Source organism: Oncorhynchus nerka, linkage group LG9b, assembly GCF_034236695.1.
Source record: "Oncorhynchus nerka isolate Pitt River linkage group LG9b, Oner_Uvic_2.0, whole genome shotgun sequence".
NCBI lineage: Eukaryota > Metazoa > Chordata > Actinopteri > Salmoniformes > Salmonidae > Oncorhynchus > Oncorhynchus nerka.
In genome coordinates this window covers 14232000-14247580 of record NC_088424.1, presented here as the reverse complement: position 1 = coordinate 14247580, position 15581 = coordinate 14232000, and the positions used below count along the sequence as shown (strand labels likewise).

At 41.4% G+C, this 15581-nt stretch overlaps 1 protein-coding gene across 1 annotated transcript in view; it reads right to left on the bottom strand.

Moving 5' to 3' along the window:
* LOC115114831 (aspartyl/asparaginyl beta-hydroxylase-like) overlaps positions 1 to 11353 on the bottom strand; it is a 35431-nt gene extending 24078 nt beyond the window's left edge. Inside the window, exon 1 of the mRNA XM_065013359.1 lies at positions 11146 to 11353. Coding sequence (XP_064869431.1) covers positions 11146 to 11185 — 40 coding nt within the window. The 5' untranslated portion in view covers positions 11186 to 11353. The remainder of the gene's footprint in view (positions 1 to 11145) is intronic.
* Between the last annotated feature and the right edge of the window lie 4228 nt (positions 11354 to 15581).

Sequence of the window (15581 nt, the reverse complement as noted above, 5' to 3'; positions counted from 1 at the left end):
GTCAAGTAAAGCCCCCCTGCCAAACCCTCCCCCAAACCGGACGGTGCTGGGCCAATTTTGCGCCGTCCTATGGGACTCCCGATCACGGCCGGTTGTGACACAGCCTTGGAACGAACCTGGGTCTGTAGTAACACCTCTAGCACTAGCGATGCAGTGCCGTAGACCGCTGCACCACTCGGGAGGCCCAGTCAGCAATAATCTAATGAATTCAGGGCTTGTGAAATTATCCACAAACACAAGACCCACGAATAATTACATTATTTTATCAAAATAGTTGCAATAATCACTGATCTGGCTCTCAAATCTGTCCATGAAAATGCCCTTTTGTTACAATTTTAACCAGCACCATGTATGAAGCACATTTAGTTCTTGTAGCTGGCATTATGGAAAATGAACACTAAGTTTAGCCAACTTCGATCTAGTTGCTAGTTAACAAGGCAGAACAGCTGAATTGTTATGAACACACCGTTCTGTCCTTCTCCAACTGGTTGAACAGCAGGCTAGCCTGTCCACTTTGTTCAGATGTTGAAATCAAGTGGCCTATGACCCATTCTGATGGACCAAACCTCAAATGCAAATAGCAAGTTAAAACATTTTGTCGGGGAGGAAGAAGTGACCTCTCATTGTGTTGTGGGAGTGGCGGGGGGGGGGGATAAACAGAGAGGAAGAGGTGAGGCAAGGTTTCACTCATCAAAATCTGTCCAAAATAAGCCCAATGCATTTTATCAGCTTATTTTGGACCTAAGCGTGTCACCGGCCTTCTCGAGTTTGGGATGACTCCCCCTATTGTTAGAGGAGTGGGATTTTTCCTATGGAAAATGTCTCGGTTCTTCCATGGCCTGCATACTCACTAGACATGTCACGCATTGAGCATGTTTGGGATGCTCTGTATTGAAGTGTACGGCAGTGTGTTCCAGTTCCCATCTATATCCAGCAACTTTGCACAGCCATTGAAGAGGAGTGGGACACCATTCCACAGGCCACAATCAACAGCTTGATCAACTCTATATGAAGGAGATGTGTCGCGCTGCATGAGGCTAATGTTGGTCACACAAAATAGACTGGTTTTCTGATTCACGCTTTTATTTGTACTTTTTTTTATATAGTACCAGTCAAAAGTTTGGACACACCAACACATATTGAATCATGTAGTAACCAAAAAAAAGTGTTAAACAAATCAAAATATATTTTCTATTTGAGATTCATAAAAGTAGAAACCCTTTGCATTGATGACAGCTTTGCACACTCTTGGCATTCTCTCAACCAGCTTCAACTGGAATGCTTTTCCAACAGTCTTGAAGGAGTTCCCACATATGCTGAGCACTTGTTGGCTGCTTTTCCTTCACTCTGCTGCACAACTCATCCCAAACCATCTCAATTTGGTTGAGGTTGGGGGATTGTGGAGGCCAGGTCATCTCATGCAGCACTCTGTCATTTTCCTTCTTGGTCAAATAGCCCTTACACAGACTGGAGGTGTGTTGGGTCGTTGTCCTGTTGGGAAAAAATGATATCCCACTAAGCCCAAACCAGATGGGACGGCGTATCACTGCAGAATGCTGTGGTAGCCATGCTGACTAAGTGTGCCTTGAATTCTAAATAAATCACTGACAATGTCACAAGCAAAACACACCCACGCATCACACCTCCTCCTCCATGCTTTACGGTGGGAAATACACATGCAGAGATCATCCGTTAACCCACACCGCATCGCACAAAGACACGGCGGTTGGAACCAAAAATCTCCAATTTGGACTCCAGACCAAAGGACAAATTTCTCCAGGTCTAATGTACATTACTTGTGTGTGTATGTGTACATACATGCATACATACAGTGCCTTGCGAAAGTATTCGGCCCCCTTGAACTTTGCGACCTTTTGCCACATTTCAGGCTTCAAACATAAAGATATAAAACTGTATTTTTTTGTGAAGAATCAACAACAAGTGGGACACAATCATAAAGTGGAACGACATTTATTGGATATTTCAAACTTTTTTAACAAATCAAAAACTGAAAAATTGGGCGTGCACAAAATTTCAGCCCCTTTACTTTCAGTGCAGCAAACTCTCTCCAGAAGTTCAGTGAGGATCTCTGAATGATCCAATGTTGACCTAAATGACTAATGATGATAAATACAATCCACCTGTGTGTAATCAAGTCTCCGTATAAATGCACCTGCACTGTGATAGTCTCAGAGGTCCGTTAAAAGCGCAGAGAGCATCATGAAGAACAAGGAACACACCAGGCAGGTCCGAGATACTGTTGTGAAGAAGTTTAAAGCCGGATTTGGATACAAAAAGATTTCCCAAGCTTTAAACATCCCAAGGAGCACTGTGCAAGCGATAATATTGAAATGGAAGGAGTATCAGACCACTGCAAATCTACCAAGACCTGGCTGTCCCTCTAAAAGTTCAGCTCATACAAGGAGAAGACTGATCAGAGATGCAGCCAAGAGGCCCATGATCACTCTGGATGAACTGCAGAGATCTACAGCTGAGGTGGGAGACTCTGTCCATAGGACAACAATCAGTTGTATATTGCACAAATCTGGCCTTTATGGAAGAGTGGCAAGAAGAAAGCCATTTCTTAAAGATATCCATAAAAAGTGTTGTTTAAAGTTTGCCACAAGCCACCTGGGAGACACACCAAACATGTGGAAGAAGGTGCTCTGGTCAGATGAAACCAAAATTGAACTTTTTGGCAACAATGCAAAATGTTATGTTTGGCGTAAAAGCAACACAGCTCATCACCCTGAACACATCATCCCCACTGTCAAACATGGTGGTGGCAGCATCATGGTTTGGGCCTGCTTTTCTTCAGCAGGGACAGGGAAGATGGTTAAAATTGATGGGAAGATGGATGGAGCCAAATTCAGGACCATTCTGGAAGAAAACCTGATGGAGTCTGCAAAAGACCTGAGACTGGGACGGAGATTTGTCTTCCAACAAGACAATGATCCAAAACATAAAGCAAAATCTACAATGGAATGGTTCAAAAATAAACATATCCAGGTGTTAGAATGGCCAAGTCAAAGTCCAGACCTGAATCCAATCGAGAATCTGTGGAAAGAACTGAAAACTGCTGTTCACAAATGCTCTCCATCCAACCTCACTGAGCTGTTTTGCAAGGAGGAATGGGAAAAAATGTCAGTCTCTCGATGTGCAAAACTGATAGAGACATACCCCAAGCGACTTACAGCTGTAATGACAGCAAAAGGTGGTGCTACAAAGTATTAACTTAAGGGGGCTGAATAATTTTGCACGCCCAATTTTTCAGTTTTTGATTTGTTAAAAAAGTTTGAAATATCCAATAAATGTCGTTCCACTTCATGATTGTGTCCCACTTGTTGTTGATTCTTCACAAACAAATACAGTTTTATATCTTTGTTTGAAGCCTGAAATGTGGCAAAAGGTCGCAAAGTTCAAGGGGGCCGAATACTTTCGCAAGGCACTGTACATACATATATATATATATACACTGCTCAAAAAAATAAAGGGAACACTTAAACAACACAATGTAACTCCAAGTCAATCACACTTCTGTGAAATCAAACTGTCCACTTAGGAAGCAACACTGATTGACAATAAATGTCACATGCTGTTGTGCCAATGGAATAGACAAGAGGTGGAAATTATAGGCAATTAGCAAGACACCCCCAATAAAGGAGTGGTTCTGCAGGTGGTGACCACAGACCACTTCTCAGTTCCTATGCTTCCTGGCTGATGTTTTGGTCACTTTTGAATACAGGTAACGAGTGGAGGACAGAGGAGCCTCTTAAAGAAGAAGTTACAGGTCTGTGAGAGCCAGAAATCTTGCTTGTTTGTAGGTGACCAAATACTTATTTTCCACCATAATTTGCAAATATAAATTCATTAAAAATCCTACAATGTGATTTTCTGGATTTTTTATCTAATTTTGTCTGTCATAGTTGAAGTGTACCTATGATGACAATTACAGGCCTCTCTCATCTTTTTAAGTGGGAGAATGTGCACAATTGGTGGCTGACTAAATACTTTTTTGCCCCACTGTACGTACGTACGTACGTACATACATACGTACATACATACGTATATACATACATACATACATACATACATACATACATACAACCGGTCAAACGTTTTAGAACACCTACTCATTCAAGTATTTTTCTTTATTTTTACTGTTTTCTATATTGTAGAATAATAGTGAAGACATCAAAACTATGAAATAACACATATGGAATCATGTAGTAACCAAAAAAGTGTTTTATATTAGAGATTCTTCAAATAGCCACCCTTTGCATTGATGACAGCTTCGCACATTCTTGAAATTCTTTCAACCATACATACATACATACATACTAGAGGTCGACCGATTATGATTTTTCAACACCGATACCGATTATTGGAGGACCAAAAAAGCCAATACCGATTAATCTGCTTTTTTTTATGCACTTGTAATAATGACAATTACAACAATACTGAATGAACACTTATTTTAACTTAATATAATACATCAATAAAATCAATTTAGCCTCAAATAAATAATGAAACATGTTCAATTTGGTTTAAATAATGCAAAAACAAAGTGTTGGAGAAGAAAGTAAAAGTGCAATATGTGCTATGTAAAAAAGCTAACGTTTAAGTTCCTTGCTCAGAAGTTTTAGGTTGTAGTTATTATAGGAATTATAGGACTATTTCCCTCTATACCATTTGTATTTCATTAACCTTTGACTATTGGATGTTATTATAGGCACTTTAGTATTGCCAGTGTAACAGTATAGCTTCCGTCCCTCTCCTCGCTCCTCCCTGGGCTCGAACCAGCAACACAACGACAACAGCCACCATCGAAGCAGCGTTACCCATGCAGAGCAATGGGAACAACTACTAGAAGGCTCAGAGCGAGTGACGTTTGAAAAGCTATTAGCGCACGCTAACTAGCTAGCCATTTCACTTCGTTTACACCAGCCTCATCTCGAGAGTTGATAGGCTTGAAGTCATAAACAGCGCAATGCTTGACGCACAACGATGAGCTGCTGGCAAAACGCACGAAAGTGCTGTTTGAATGAATGTTTACGCGCCTGCTTCTGCCTAAAACCGCTCAGTCAGATACTTAGATACTTGTATGCTTGAATGCTCAGTCAGATTATATGCAACGCAGGACACGCTAGATAATATCTAGTAATATCATCAACCATGTGTAGTTAACTAGTGATTATGATTGATTGTTTTTATAAGATAAGTTTAATGCTAGCTAGCAACTTACTTTGGCTTACTGCATTCGCATAACAAGCGCTTCCTTCCAAAGAGAGAGAGGCAGGTCGTTATTGCGTTGGACTAGTTAACTGTGAGGTTGCAAGATTGGATCCCCCGAGCTGACAATGTGAAAATCCGTCGTTCTGCCCCTGAACAAGGCAGTTAACCCACCGTTCCTAGGCCGTCATTGAAAATAAGAATGTGTTCTTAACTGACTTGCCTAGTTAAATAAAGGTATAAAAAAATATATATTTTTTTTATATCGGCGCCCAAAAACACTGATTTCTGATTGTTACGAAAACTTGAATTTGGCCCTAATTAATCGGCAATTCCGATTAATCGGCCGACCTCCAATAAATAAATGAATACCTACCTACCAACCAGTATTGATGCACGGACCGGTTTGGATTTTTACTTTGTCATTATGGGATATTGTGTGTAGATTGATGAGGGGAAAGAACTATTTCATTCATTTTAAAATAAGGCTGTAACGTAACAAAATGTGGGAAAAAGTCAAGGGGTCTGAATACTTTCCAAACACACTGTATATCATAAAAAACAGTATACCGCCCTGCCCTAGCATCACCTCATTACATACAGATCTCTGGTGTAAATGGGAAGGTGCACACAGCACAGAAGAAGCGAAGGAGACGAGACCAAAAAGAAAACATGAGAACAATCAAGACAATCGCTCATAAAAAAAACAGAAAGAAAAACGTTATTCTTGCTAAACAAGGCATTTGGAATATTTTGTGAAAACATAAATTCAAATTGATTCGATAAAAATCGCCCAGCCCTAGTGTAAAAGGGGACATGCTAAAAGCCTGCGTACTGTATAAGTGATACACATATTTTTAGCTGATACAGAATATAGAAATAACAGGATATTGGCAGATGATAAATTGGCTGTAACACAACCGGCCGTGATCGGGAGTCCCATAGGGCAGCGCTCAACGTCATCCGGGGTAGGTCGTCATTGTAAATAAGAATTTGTTCTTAACTGACTTGCCTAGTTAAATAAAGGTACAAGGAAACATTTTACTATCCGTTTTCAATAATAAAACTATTTGCATCTGTTTTGTATAAGGTATTTGCTACTCGCTCACATTTTCAAACACTTAGCCTTCACAAGATTACAAGAGAATGAAAATAGCCTACCAAGTGAGCCTAAAAATAAATGCCAACAAACTGTCTAAACTGTTTGCATTCCCCGTTGGAACATGGGTACTGACAGTCCTGAAAAGGTTGCAGCCCTAATCTAGCAGACCTACGTTTTAAAGCCCCTAAGCCATTTGTGCAGGCGTTTACGGATTTTGCATGTCATCCTTTCAGAGGGGCCATGCTAATCTCTGTATCAATCCAATTTTTGCTGCCGAAGCGTTTACTACAACCTTCCCTACCGACTCTCTCTGGAGAGACATACCCCCCTCACTCACACTGGCCAGACTTGTTTCTGGCCACAGACAGACTACCAACTGAATACTGTTACTTCCTTTTTAATTGTGTAGTTAGTTGTAAGAAACTCGCTCTCTCTGTTCTCTTTCTCTGCTGGTGTCATTTGTGGGTATGTTGTTCTGTTTGAGCTTGCATAAGGATCCTGTGGAATGTCTGCTTTGACACAGTCCCCTTCTCTTTCAAACACATGCTCTCTCTCTCACACACACACACACACACACACACCTCGATTTTAGGGACTTAAGTTGGTGCATGTGGTCACATTGACAAGATAATGTTACCACCGTCCTCGACTCCCCCACCCCCTGGCTCTTCGACTCCCCCACCCCCTGGCTCTCACACAAGGCCAGTTTGATTTAATCATGATCTGTTTGGTTTCCCAACTAATACCACCTGGTTACTTCATACACTGTCATGGTTTGGCTAAAAGGGCCAGTCACAAGTTACCAAGTCCACAGAAAGGGGAGTGGAAGAGACTCCCAGACCAGATACAGGAAAGATACAGGGTAAACTAATCAAATGGCTACACGTCCCCCTCCTCAAATTCCTCGACTAACCGGTGCCCCTGCACATTGACCCTGTACCGGTACCCCCTGTATATAGCCTCGTTACTGTTTTTTTACTGGTGCTCTTTAACTATTGGTTATTTTGAACTTATCTATTTATTTTTTTGAACTTAACACTTATTTTTCTTAAAACGACATTGTTGGTTAAGGGCTTGTAAGTCAGATTTTACTGTAAGATCTACACCTGTTGTATTCGGCGCATGTGACAGATAACATTTGATTTGATACTGCTAAATACTTCCTTCAAGCACATAGGGCCAACACACCAGCCTCCCTTCATAACCAAAGTGACCTTTAGAGATACTGCTCACATTACCAGTAACATAACAGCATTCTATGGACTATGTGGGAGCATCAGGAAATGAACTATGATGCTCAGTTGAAATCTAAAATGAAGCTTTTTCGCTGATGTAGCGCCAGAAACAATTTAAAAGCAATTAGCCTAAATCGTTTCAAAACCACCTTACTGACTCTCCATAAAGACATGCTTGTGTCCGTCTGTAGAACAAAGACATTCAGAACCATAGTGCAAACTGAACAAACAGAGTCCGGTCTCTGAGACGCAGCAGGACCACATACTGTACAAAGGACTCTAGTAATAAAGTGGGAAAATTGACTTATTCAAATACTGATACTTCGGTGCCATCAATTCAATAGCAGTAAAATGAACTCAAGGATCAGTGAGAGCAACAAACAAAAAAACTTCCGCATAGTTGACAAGAATGTGCGAAATGTTCACAACCCTCATTCATCAGTTATACAACATTTTCAGTCCTACAACTCTTGTACAGCTCGGTGCAAAATCCAAAGCAGAACAGGCAAGCAAAACAACATCCCCTACAAACAAGCTCAACCCACACATGCAAGATTATTCCCTAACTAAGAATAGTATTTAGTTTGGGGGGTGGGAGATACACTGCAAAGAAAACACACACGGTCACATGTCAGTTGTTGCCTTTACCAGTTCTGTGGCCTTCGTCCAATTAAACCATCAGGCTGAGAGAAGAGGCTGGAGGGAGCAAATTCATTGTTTATAAATAATAATATGACAAGACATACTAAAATATGGCATGTCAATAGAAACACTGTGTAGAATATCAATGACAATCCAACCTCTGAACAAACAATATGTTGAAAGGATGCAGAATCAAAAGGAACAGCTGCTTTTATATTTTGGTCATACAGTAGTAACTGACTTCCACATACTTCTTCTGTATTATTACATAAATGCAGCATGTTGAAAGGGAAACTAGGAAATAGCTTTCACGTTGAGGCATCAATAAGTCCCTATAGCTTTCAATGATTTTTTAAATGTAAACTTTATTTAGTTAGACAAGTCAGTCAAGAACTAATTCTTATTTACAATGACAGCCTACACCCGCTAAATCCGGATGACGCTGGGCCATTTGTGCGCCACCCTATGGGACTCCCAATAACAGCCGGTTGTGATACAGCCTGGATTCGAACCAGGGTGTCTGTAGTGATGCCTCTAGCACTGAGATGCAGTGCCTTACACGGAACCCAATCCCAGCTGCGCGCATGCCCCATCATGCCCCATCGTGCATAAATGTATTTTGTCCCCCCACACAAAATGCGATCACGGCAAGCAGGTTCAATTATATTAATTTGGGGACAGGTCGAAAAGCATTAAACATTTATGGCAATTTAGCTAGCTAGCTTGCACTTGCTAGCTGATTTGTCCTATTTAGCTCGCTTGCTGTTGCTAGCTAATTTGTCCTGGGATATAAACATTTGAGTTGTTATTTTACCTGAAATGCACAAGGTCCTCTACTCCACCAATTAATTCACACATAAAACGGTCAACCGAATCGTTTCTAGCCATCTCTCCTCCTTCCAGGCTTTTTCTTCTCTTGACTTTATATTGAGATTGGCAACTTTCATAAATTAGGTGGATTACCGTCACTGACCTCGTTTGTCTCTCAGTCAGCCACGTGGGTATAATCAATGAGGAGATGGCACGTGGGTACCTGCTTCTATAAACCAATGAGGAGATGGGAGAGGCAGGACTTGCAGCACAATCTGCGTCAGAAATAGAACTGACTTCTATTTTAGCCCTTGGCAACGCAGACGCTCGTTGGTGCGTGTGAGCAGTGTGGGTGCAATTATTGAATAATATAGATTTCAAATTTTATTTTGCAATGCTTGCGCACTCGACACGAGAGGTGTAGTCAGCCTGTTAGACCACTGTGCCACTCGGCAGCTATAGGCACGCAGTTGATAGTCATCAGATGTTGGGAAGTGAGTATGAGGCCTGTTCAGGGGGGGTGCAACATAACCCATGTTAACTAACAGAAATGTATCACAGATGCGTCTTTCTTGTTGAATAGTGAATAGTGTCAGTTCTACAAATTACATTTCTATCAGCAACTTCCTGAACAGTTCACCTAATGAATATGCCCCTGTACAACTTCAACATACATGTAAGGGGAGGAGCCTTGAGTTGTGAAACGCTCCGATAAGAACAGTACATAATGTTCCAAAGGACTTTTTATTAATACAACCACCGTTTGATCATGCATAACATGCAAAGTGTGTACTTTCAACTCATTTGCAACCACTTGAAGTTGATAAAAAGTTTGCAATTGCTTACTTGATGACTTCTAAACGTTCCCTTATGGCAGGAACCATAATATTCACACCGATATGATCGATTTGCATGATAGTGGCCTGATGATTATCATCTTATTGAAAGTGTAACAAAACATGGTATAAATGCTGCGTTCTATATCAGATGAATAAGAAAAACTAGTTATGGAAGTAGCCTAAAAATGAGGGGCACTGAAACACTGATAGTAACAGAAGATTGCCACAATCTACTTACCTTTGTGCAACACATTCTAAGGTTATATAAGTCTACAATAACTAGATGTCTACGAAAAACAACTGACTTGCCTGGTTAAATAAAGGTTAAATATAATTATTTTTTAAAAATACAATAACATTTCGGGTAAACTTTTCTAAGGACACGTGTCACAATGACACTGGAGTTTTTGAAAAGGGGCCCAATATTTAGCATGACTTGTACAAGCACCCCCTTGCAGTCTGCCCTGAAACCAATAGTTTAGACAGTTTAAAGCAGGGAGTTTAGCCCATGCCAATATAATTCATCATCTCGATAACTTGGGGAGCGGTCCTGCGATGAGAAAAAGGGGTGTCTATATAATTTCAAAGGGATCCATATGGGTCCTGGTTCGCAACAGTGACGATATAAGCCACGTGTAACCCCTCCCACGTTCTCCCACTATTGACACGTGAGCACTTGGGAGAAATTAAGGAAAAGTAAATGGGGGGGAACAATACACGCAACTGATGCGGTTTCCGCTGAAGTCTACGAGGTTGATATTGTAATTGGTCTCGCTGCGTAAAATGACACATATTGTCATACGTGAGCACAAGATGATTACAGATACCATAGCCAATCTAAAATGCACGGGCTATGGTCGTGCAAACTATTCTTTGCAACCTGACGAATTGCACGAACATTGTTCAAATCGAACAAATGCCCTGTTATGAATAGTATGTATAATGTATAGTAAGATAGGGAAAGCGTCTGAAATCTGGATATAAAGAGACACTGTTTGTGTTGTTTACTATAACTCGAAACAATGTACTGTACAGTTGATGGTTCCGTAAAAAGGGGCACAAATGCTGGCTTACTTTGTTGGTATATTGTTGACGTTATGCTACATACTGTCCAGTTTTATAGGCTTCGTATTATTTATTGTATTTGTTGTATCGTATTGTTGTAGGCTAACTTGCAATGCTTAAATGAAAATGTCAATATTGCCCCCCGATTAACTTTTAAAGCCATTCTGCAGCTAAGTGAAGGTTGGTTCCATGCACCACTGCCACTACTAAAATTACGAACCTTTCATTTTGTGTCCTCGTGCGTTTTTCTTCGGGGCCATGGCTATTCGAAGTTGCTTGAATTCAAGTAGAAATGTGCAAATTCAAAATTAACGAGCTTCAATCTCAATTTCTTGCACTAAAGGTGGCCCAATAGAAATCAAATCTCTGCCCTCATAACCCGAAGCCCATAGCAACCCCGTCCACTGTTTAGTGAATGCGCCCTCAGCCAGTGCGAGCTTCACGAAGACAAGGTGGGCGGAGAAAAGGAAAATCTCGTCCAATTCGCTTTCAGAGGTGGTTGTCTTATTCAATCGTATGGATACAGTCATTGGGATACCCCCGCAGGCTAGAACCGCCTTGTTTATCCCCGCTTTATGTGGTTTTAACTATAAGGGATACAGCTTTTGTCAAAATTGACTTTTCGTAGGTTATGAGAACTACGCTGAAGAAGACAGCTTGTCTGTCGAAACGTTGGTTATTATTTTATTAAATTATTGCATCTGAGCTCCTAGTGTGCGGCAGTTTTTTAGAAGAACTTACGCAGCATGTTAGTAGAATTAACGTAGCAGTTTAGGATACTTATGTTAAGGTTAGGGTTAGCTAAAAATGCAAAAAATATATTTTTGACATTCATTTGACAAAAGCCGTATCCCATCTAGACATAACCGTTTTACGTCAGCGCTCGAACGTGGCAAGATGGAAGATACACCCATCGCGAGAACTGACTGTTTTTCACAATACTGTATTAGCTTGTTATTACATAACCTATGTAATCTCTGAGCCTTTGTGCAGTTGTAACCAGTTTTTAACAAATATGTGGCTTAAAACCTCGTAATCTTGTTGTGGAATGTGATTGATGGATGTTTTATGTGCATTTGATAGAGAACTCTCAGTATCACAAAGATGAGACCGTGCAGAGAATGACCACGGTCAGCGTCACACGGATCAGAGAACGTGCAGAGAATGAATCACATAGAGTAGCCTAGCTTCCATGAGCTCAGTAGTGCTTGCGCAATTAAATCCAGTGTCAACGGTGGTGATTCTACTCTTATTAATCAGAAACCAATATATATTATTATCAAAGTAGAGAACCCCCTTTATAAATTGCAAATATTCCATCGACAGCATACTAAATCAAAATCATTACTGTCCAGTTCAATATTAAATTATGATGTAGCCTACACGTGCTAGCCTAGTATACTGTGTGTCTGTAGGTTGATGTTCCATACATTGTGCCCTTCCCCAATTTATTCAATTGTCCACATCATCAAAGACAGTGCAGATGGGTCCTTTCCAGGCAATGTGAAAATCCTAGACACACTTTGCCTGTATAAAACTACACATACGTATACACAATTTTTTGATTGAACTAAGGACATTTAGTTTTAGTTGAAGTCGAAAGTTTACATACACCGTAGCCAAATACATATACAACATGATGCCAAATACACCCCCACAACATGATGCTGCCACCCCCGTGCTTCACGGTTGGGATGGTGTTCTTTGGCTTGCAAGCATCCCCCTTTTCCCTCCAAACATAACGATGGTCATTATGGCTAGACAGTTCTATTTTTGTTTCATCAGACCAGAGGACATTTCTCCAAAAAGTACAATCTTTGTCCCCATGTGCAGTTTCAACCCGTAGTCTGGCTTTTTTATGGCAGTTTTTGAGCAGTGGCTTCTTCCTTGCTGAGCAGCCTTTCAGGTTATGTCGATATAGGACTCGTTTTTACTGTGGATATAGATACAGTGAGGGGGCGAAAGTATTTGATCCCCTGCTGATTTTGTACGTTTGCATACTGACAAAGAAGTAGTTGACCACCAGGTTTGCACACATCTCAGGAGGGATTTTGTCCCACTCTTCTTTGCAGATTTTCTCCAAGTCATTAAGGTTTCGAGGCTGACGTTTGGCAACTCGAACCTTCAGCTCCCTCCACAGATTTTCTATGGAAATTTTAGGGTTGCGTAAATTCAAATCTGGTATCAGGATAAATATAACAATGAGTCACCGATTTTATACTATGTATTTTTTATTAGCTAAGTAATAAATGGCAAATGCAACTTTCGTATATACTGGCTCACTGTAATACCACGCAGGGCAGAACAGAGAACTGACAAGACGTATGTAAAACAGTATTCTTTATACTGTGATAGACATAGTTCCAACCCGTCTGTTGGCCTATCACAGTAGAGACTGGGCGTGGTTTAAACTTGCTCAGACTATTGCAGGCGCTCAGGCGGGTCCCCGCCTCTTGGCGCTTCTTTGATAGATGTAACTTGCTTGTGAAGAACATCCAGGCTCTCATGCTCCATACCGTTATCTCGCACCTGGCTCCTGTTATCTAACAAAAGGCCGCTTGTTCTCGCAACACCCCGCTCTGAATGTGCCCCCCTCCCAACTCATTGAACAGTTCCTGTCTTCATGCTACTTTTCCATCATGAGAAAGGCCCATGGCCTTGAAACGTTTAACAATGTTTCAAGTCAGCTATGTTGCATAACACATACATACATCCACACAAGCCAACAGCAGATAATATTCAATCATATATATGGTAATGGCTATAATGTAAAATACAGGATCCAACAGATTAAGGTCTGGAGACTGGCTAGGCCACTCCAGGACCTTAATATGCTTCTTCTTGAGCCACTCCTTTGTTGCCTTGGCTGTGTGTTTTGGGTCATTGTCATGCTGGAATACCCATCCACGAACCATTTCAATGCCCTGGCTGAGGGAAGGAGGTTCTCACCCAAGACATGACGGTACATGGCCCCGTCCATCATCCCTTTGATGCAGTGAAGTTGTCCTGTCCCCTTAGCAGAAAAACCCCAAAGCATAATGTTTCCACCTCCATGTTTCCACTGGCTTCCAGTTGAAGCTCGCATCCGCTACAAGACCATGGTGCTTGCCTACGGAGCTGTGAGGGGAACGGCACCTCAGTACCTCCAGGCTCTGATCAGGCCCTACACCCAAACAAGGGCACTGCGTTCATCCACCTCTGGCCTGCTCGCCTCCCTACCACTGAGGAAGTACAGTTCCCGCGCAGCCCAGTCAAAACTGTTCGCTGCTCTGGCCCCCCAATGGTGGAACAAACTCCCTCACGACGCCAGGACAGCGGAGTCAATCACCACCTTCCGGAGACACCTGAAACCCCACCTCTTTCAGGAATACCTAGGATAGGATAAAGTAATCCTTCTCACCCCCCCCCCCTTAAAAGATTTAGATGCACTATTGTAAAGTGGCTGTTCCACTGGATGTCTTAAGGTGAACGCACCAATTTGTAAGTCGCTCTGGATAAGAGCGTCTGCTAAATGACTTAAATGTAAATGTAAATGTTTGAGGGTGGGGTTGGTATTCTTGGGGTCATAGGCAGCATTCCTCCTCCTCCACACACAGCGAGTTGAGTTGTTGCCAAAGAGCTCCATTTTGGTCTCATCTGACCACAACACTTTCACCCAGTTGTCCTCTGAATCATTCAGATGTTCATTGGCAAACTTCAGACGGGCATGTACAGGGGGCAATTGTGAAGTTCTCCCACTTAAAAGATGACAGGCCTGTAATTTTCATCATAGGTACACTTCAACTATGACAGGCAAAATGAGGGAGAAAAAATCCAGAAAATCACATTGTAGGATTTTTTATGAATTTATTTGCAAATTATGGTGGAAAATAAGTATTCCATTTGCAAATAATCGCACCAACTGTTGTCACCTTCTCATCAAGCTGCTTGGCGATGGTCTTGTAGCCCATTCCAGCCTTGTGTAGTTTTACAATCCTGCCCCTGACATCGTTGGAGAGCTCTTTGGTCTTGGCCACGGTGGAGAGTTTGGAATCTGATTGATTGCTTTTGTGGACAGGTGTCTTTTATACAGGTAACAAACTGAGATTAGGAGCACTCCCCTTAAGAGTGTGCTCATGATCTCAGCTCGTTACCTGTATAAAAGACACCTGGGTGCTAAAAATCTTTCTGATTTAGAGGGGGTCAAATACTTATTTCCCTCATTAAAATGGAAATCAATTTATAAAATTTTTGATGTGCGTTTTTCTGGATTTTTTGTTGTTGTTATTCTGTCTCTCACTGTTCAAATAAACCTACCATTAAAATTATAGACTGATAATTTCTTTGTCAGTGGGCAAATGTACAATATCAGCAGGGGATCAAATACTTTTTTCCCTCACTGTACTTTTGTTCCTGTTTCCTCCAGCATCTTCACAAGGTCTGCTGTTGTTCTGGGATTGATTTGCACTTTTCGCAACAAAGTACATTCATCTCTAGGAGACAGAATGTGTCTCCTTCCTGAGCAGTATGATGGCTGCGAGGTCCTAGGGTGTTTATACTAGCGTACTATTGTTTGTACAGATGAATGGGATACCTTCAGGCGTTTGGAAATTGCTCCCAAGGATGAACCAGACTTGTGGAGGTCTACCATTTTTTTCTCAGGTCTTGGCTGATTTC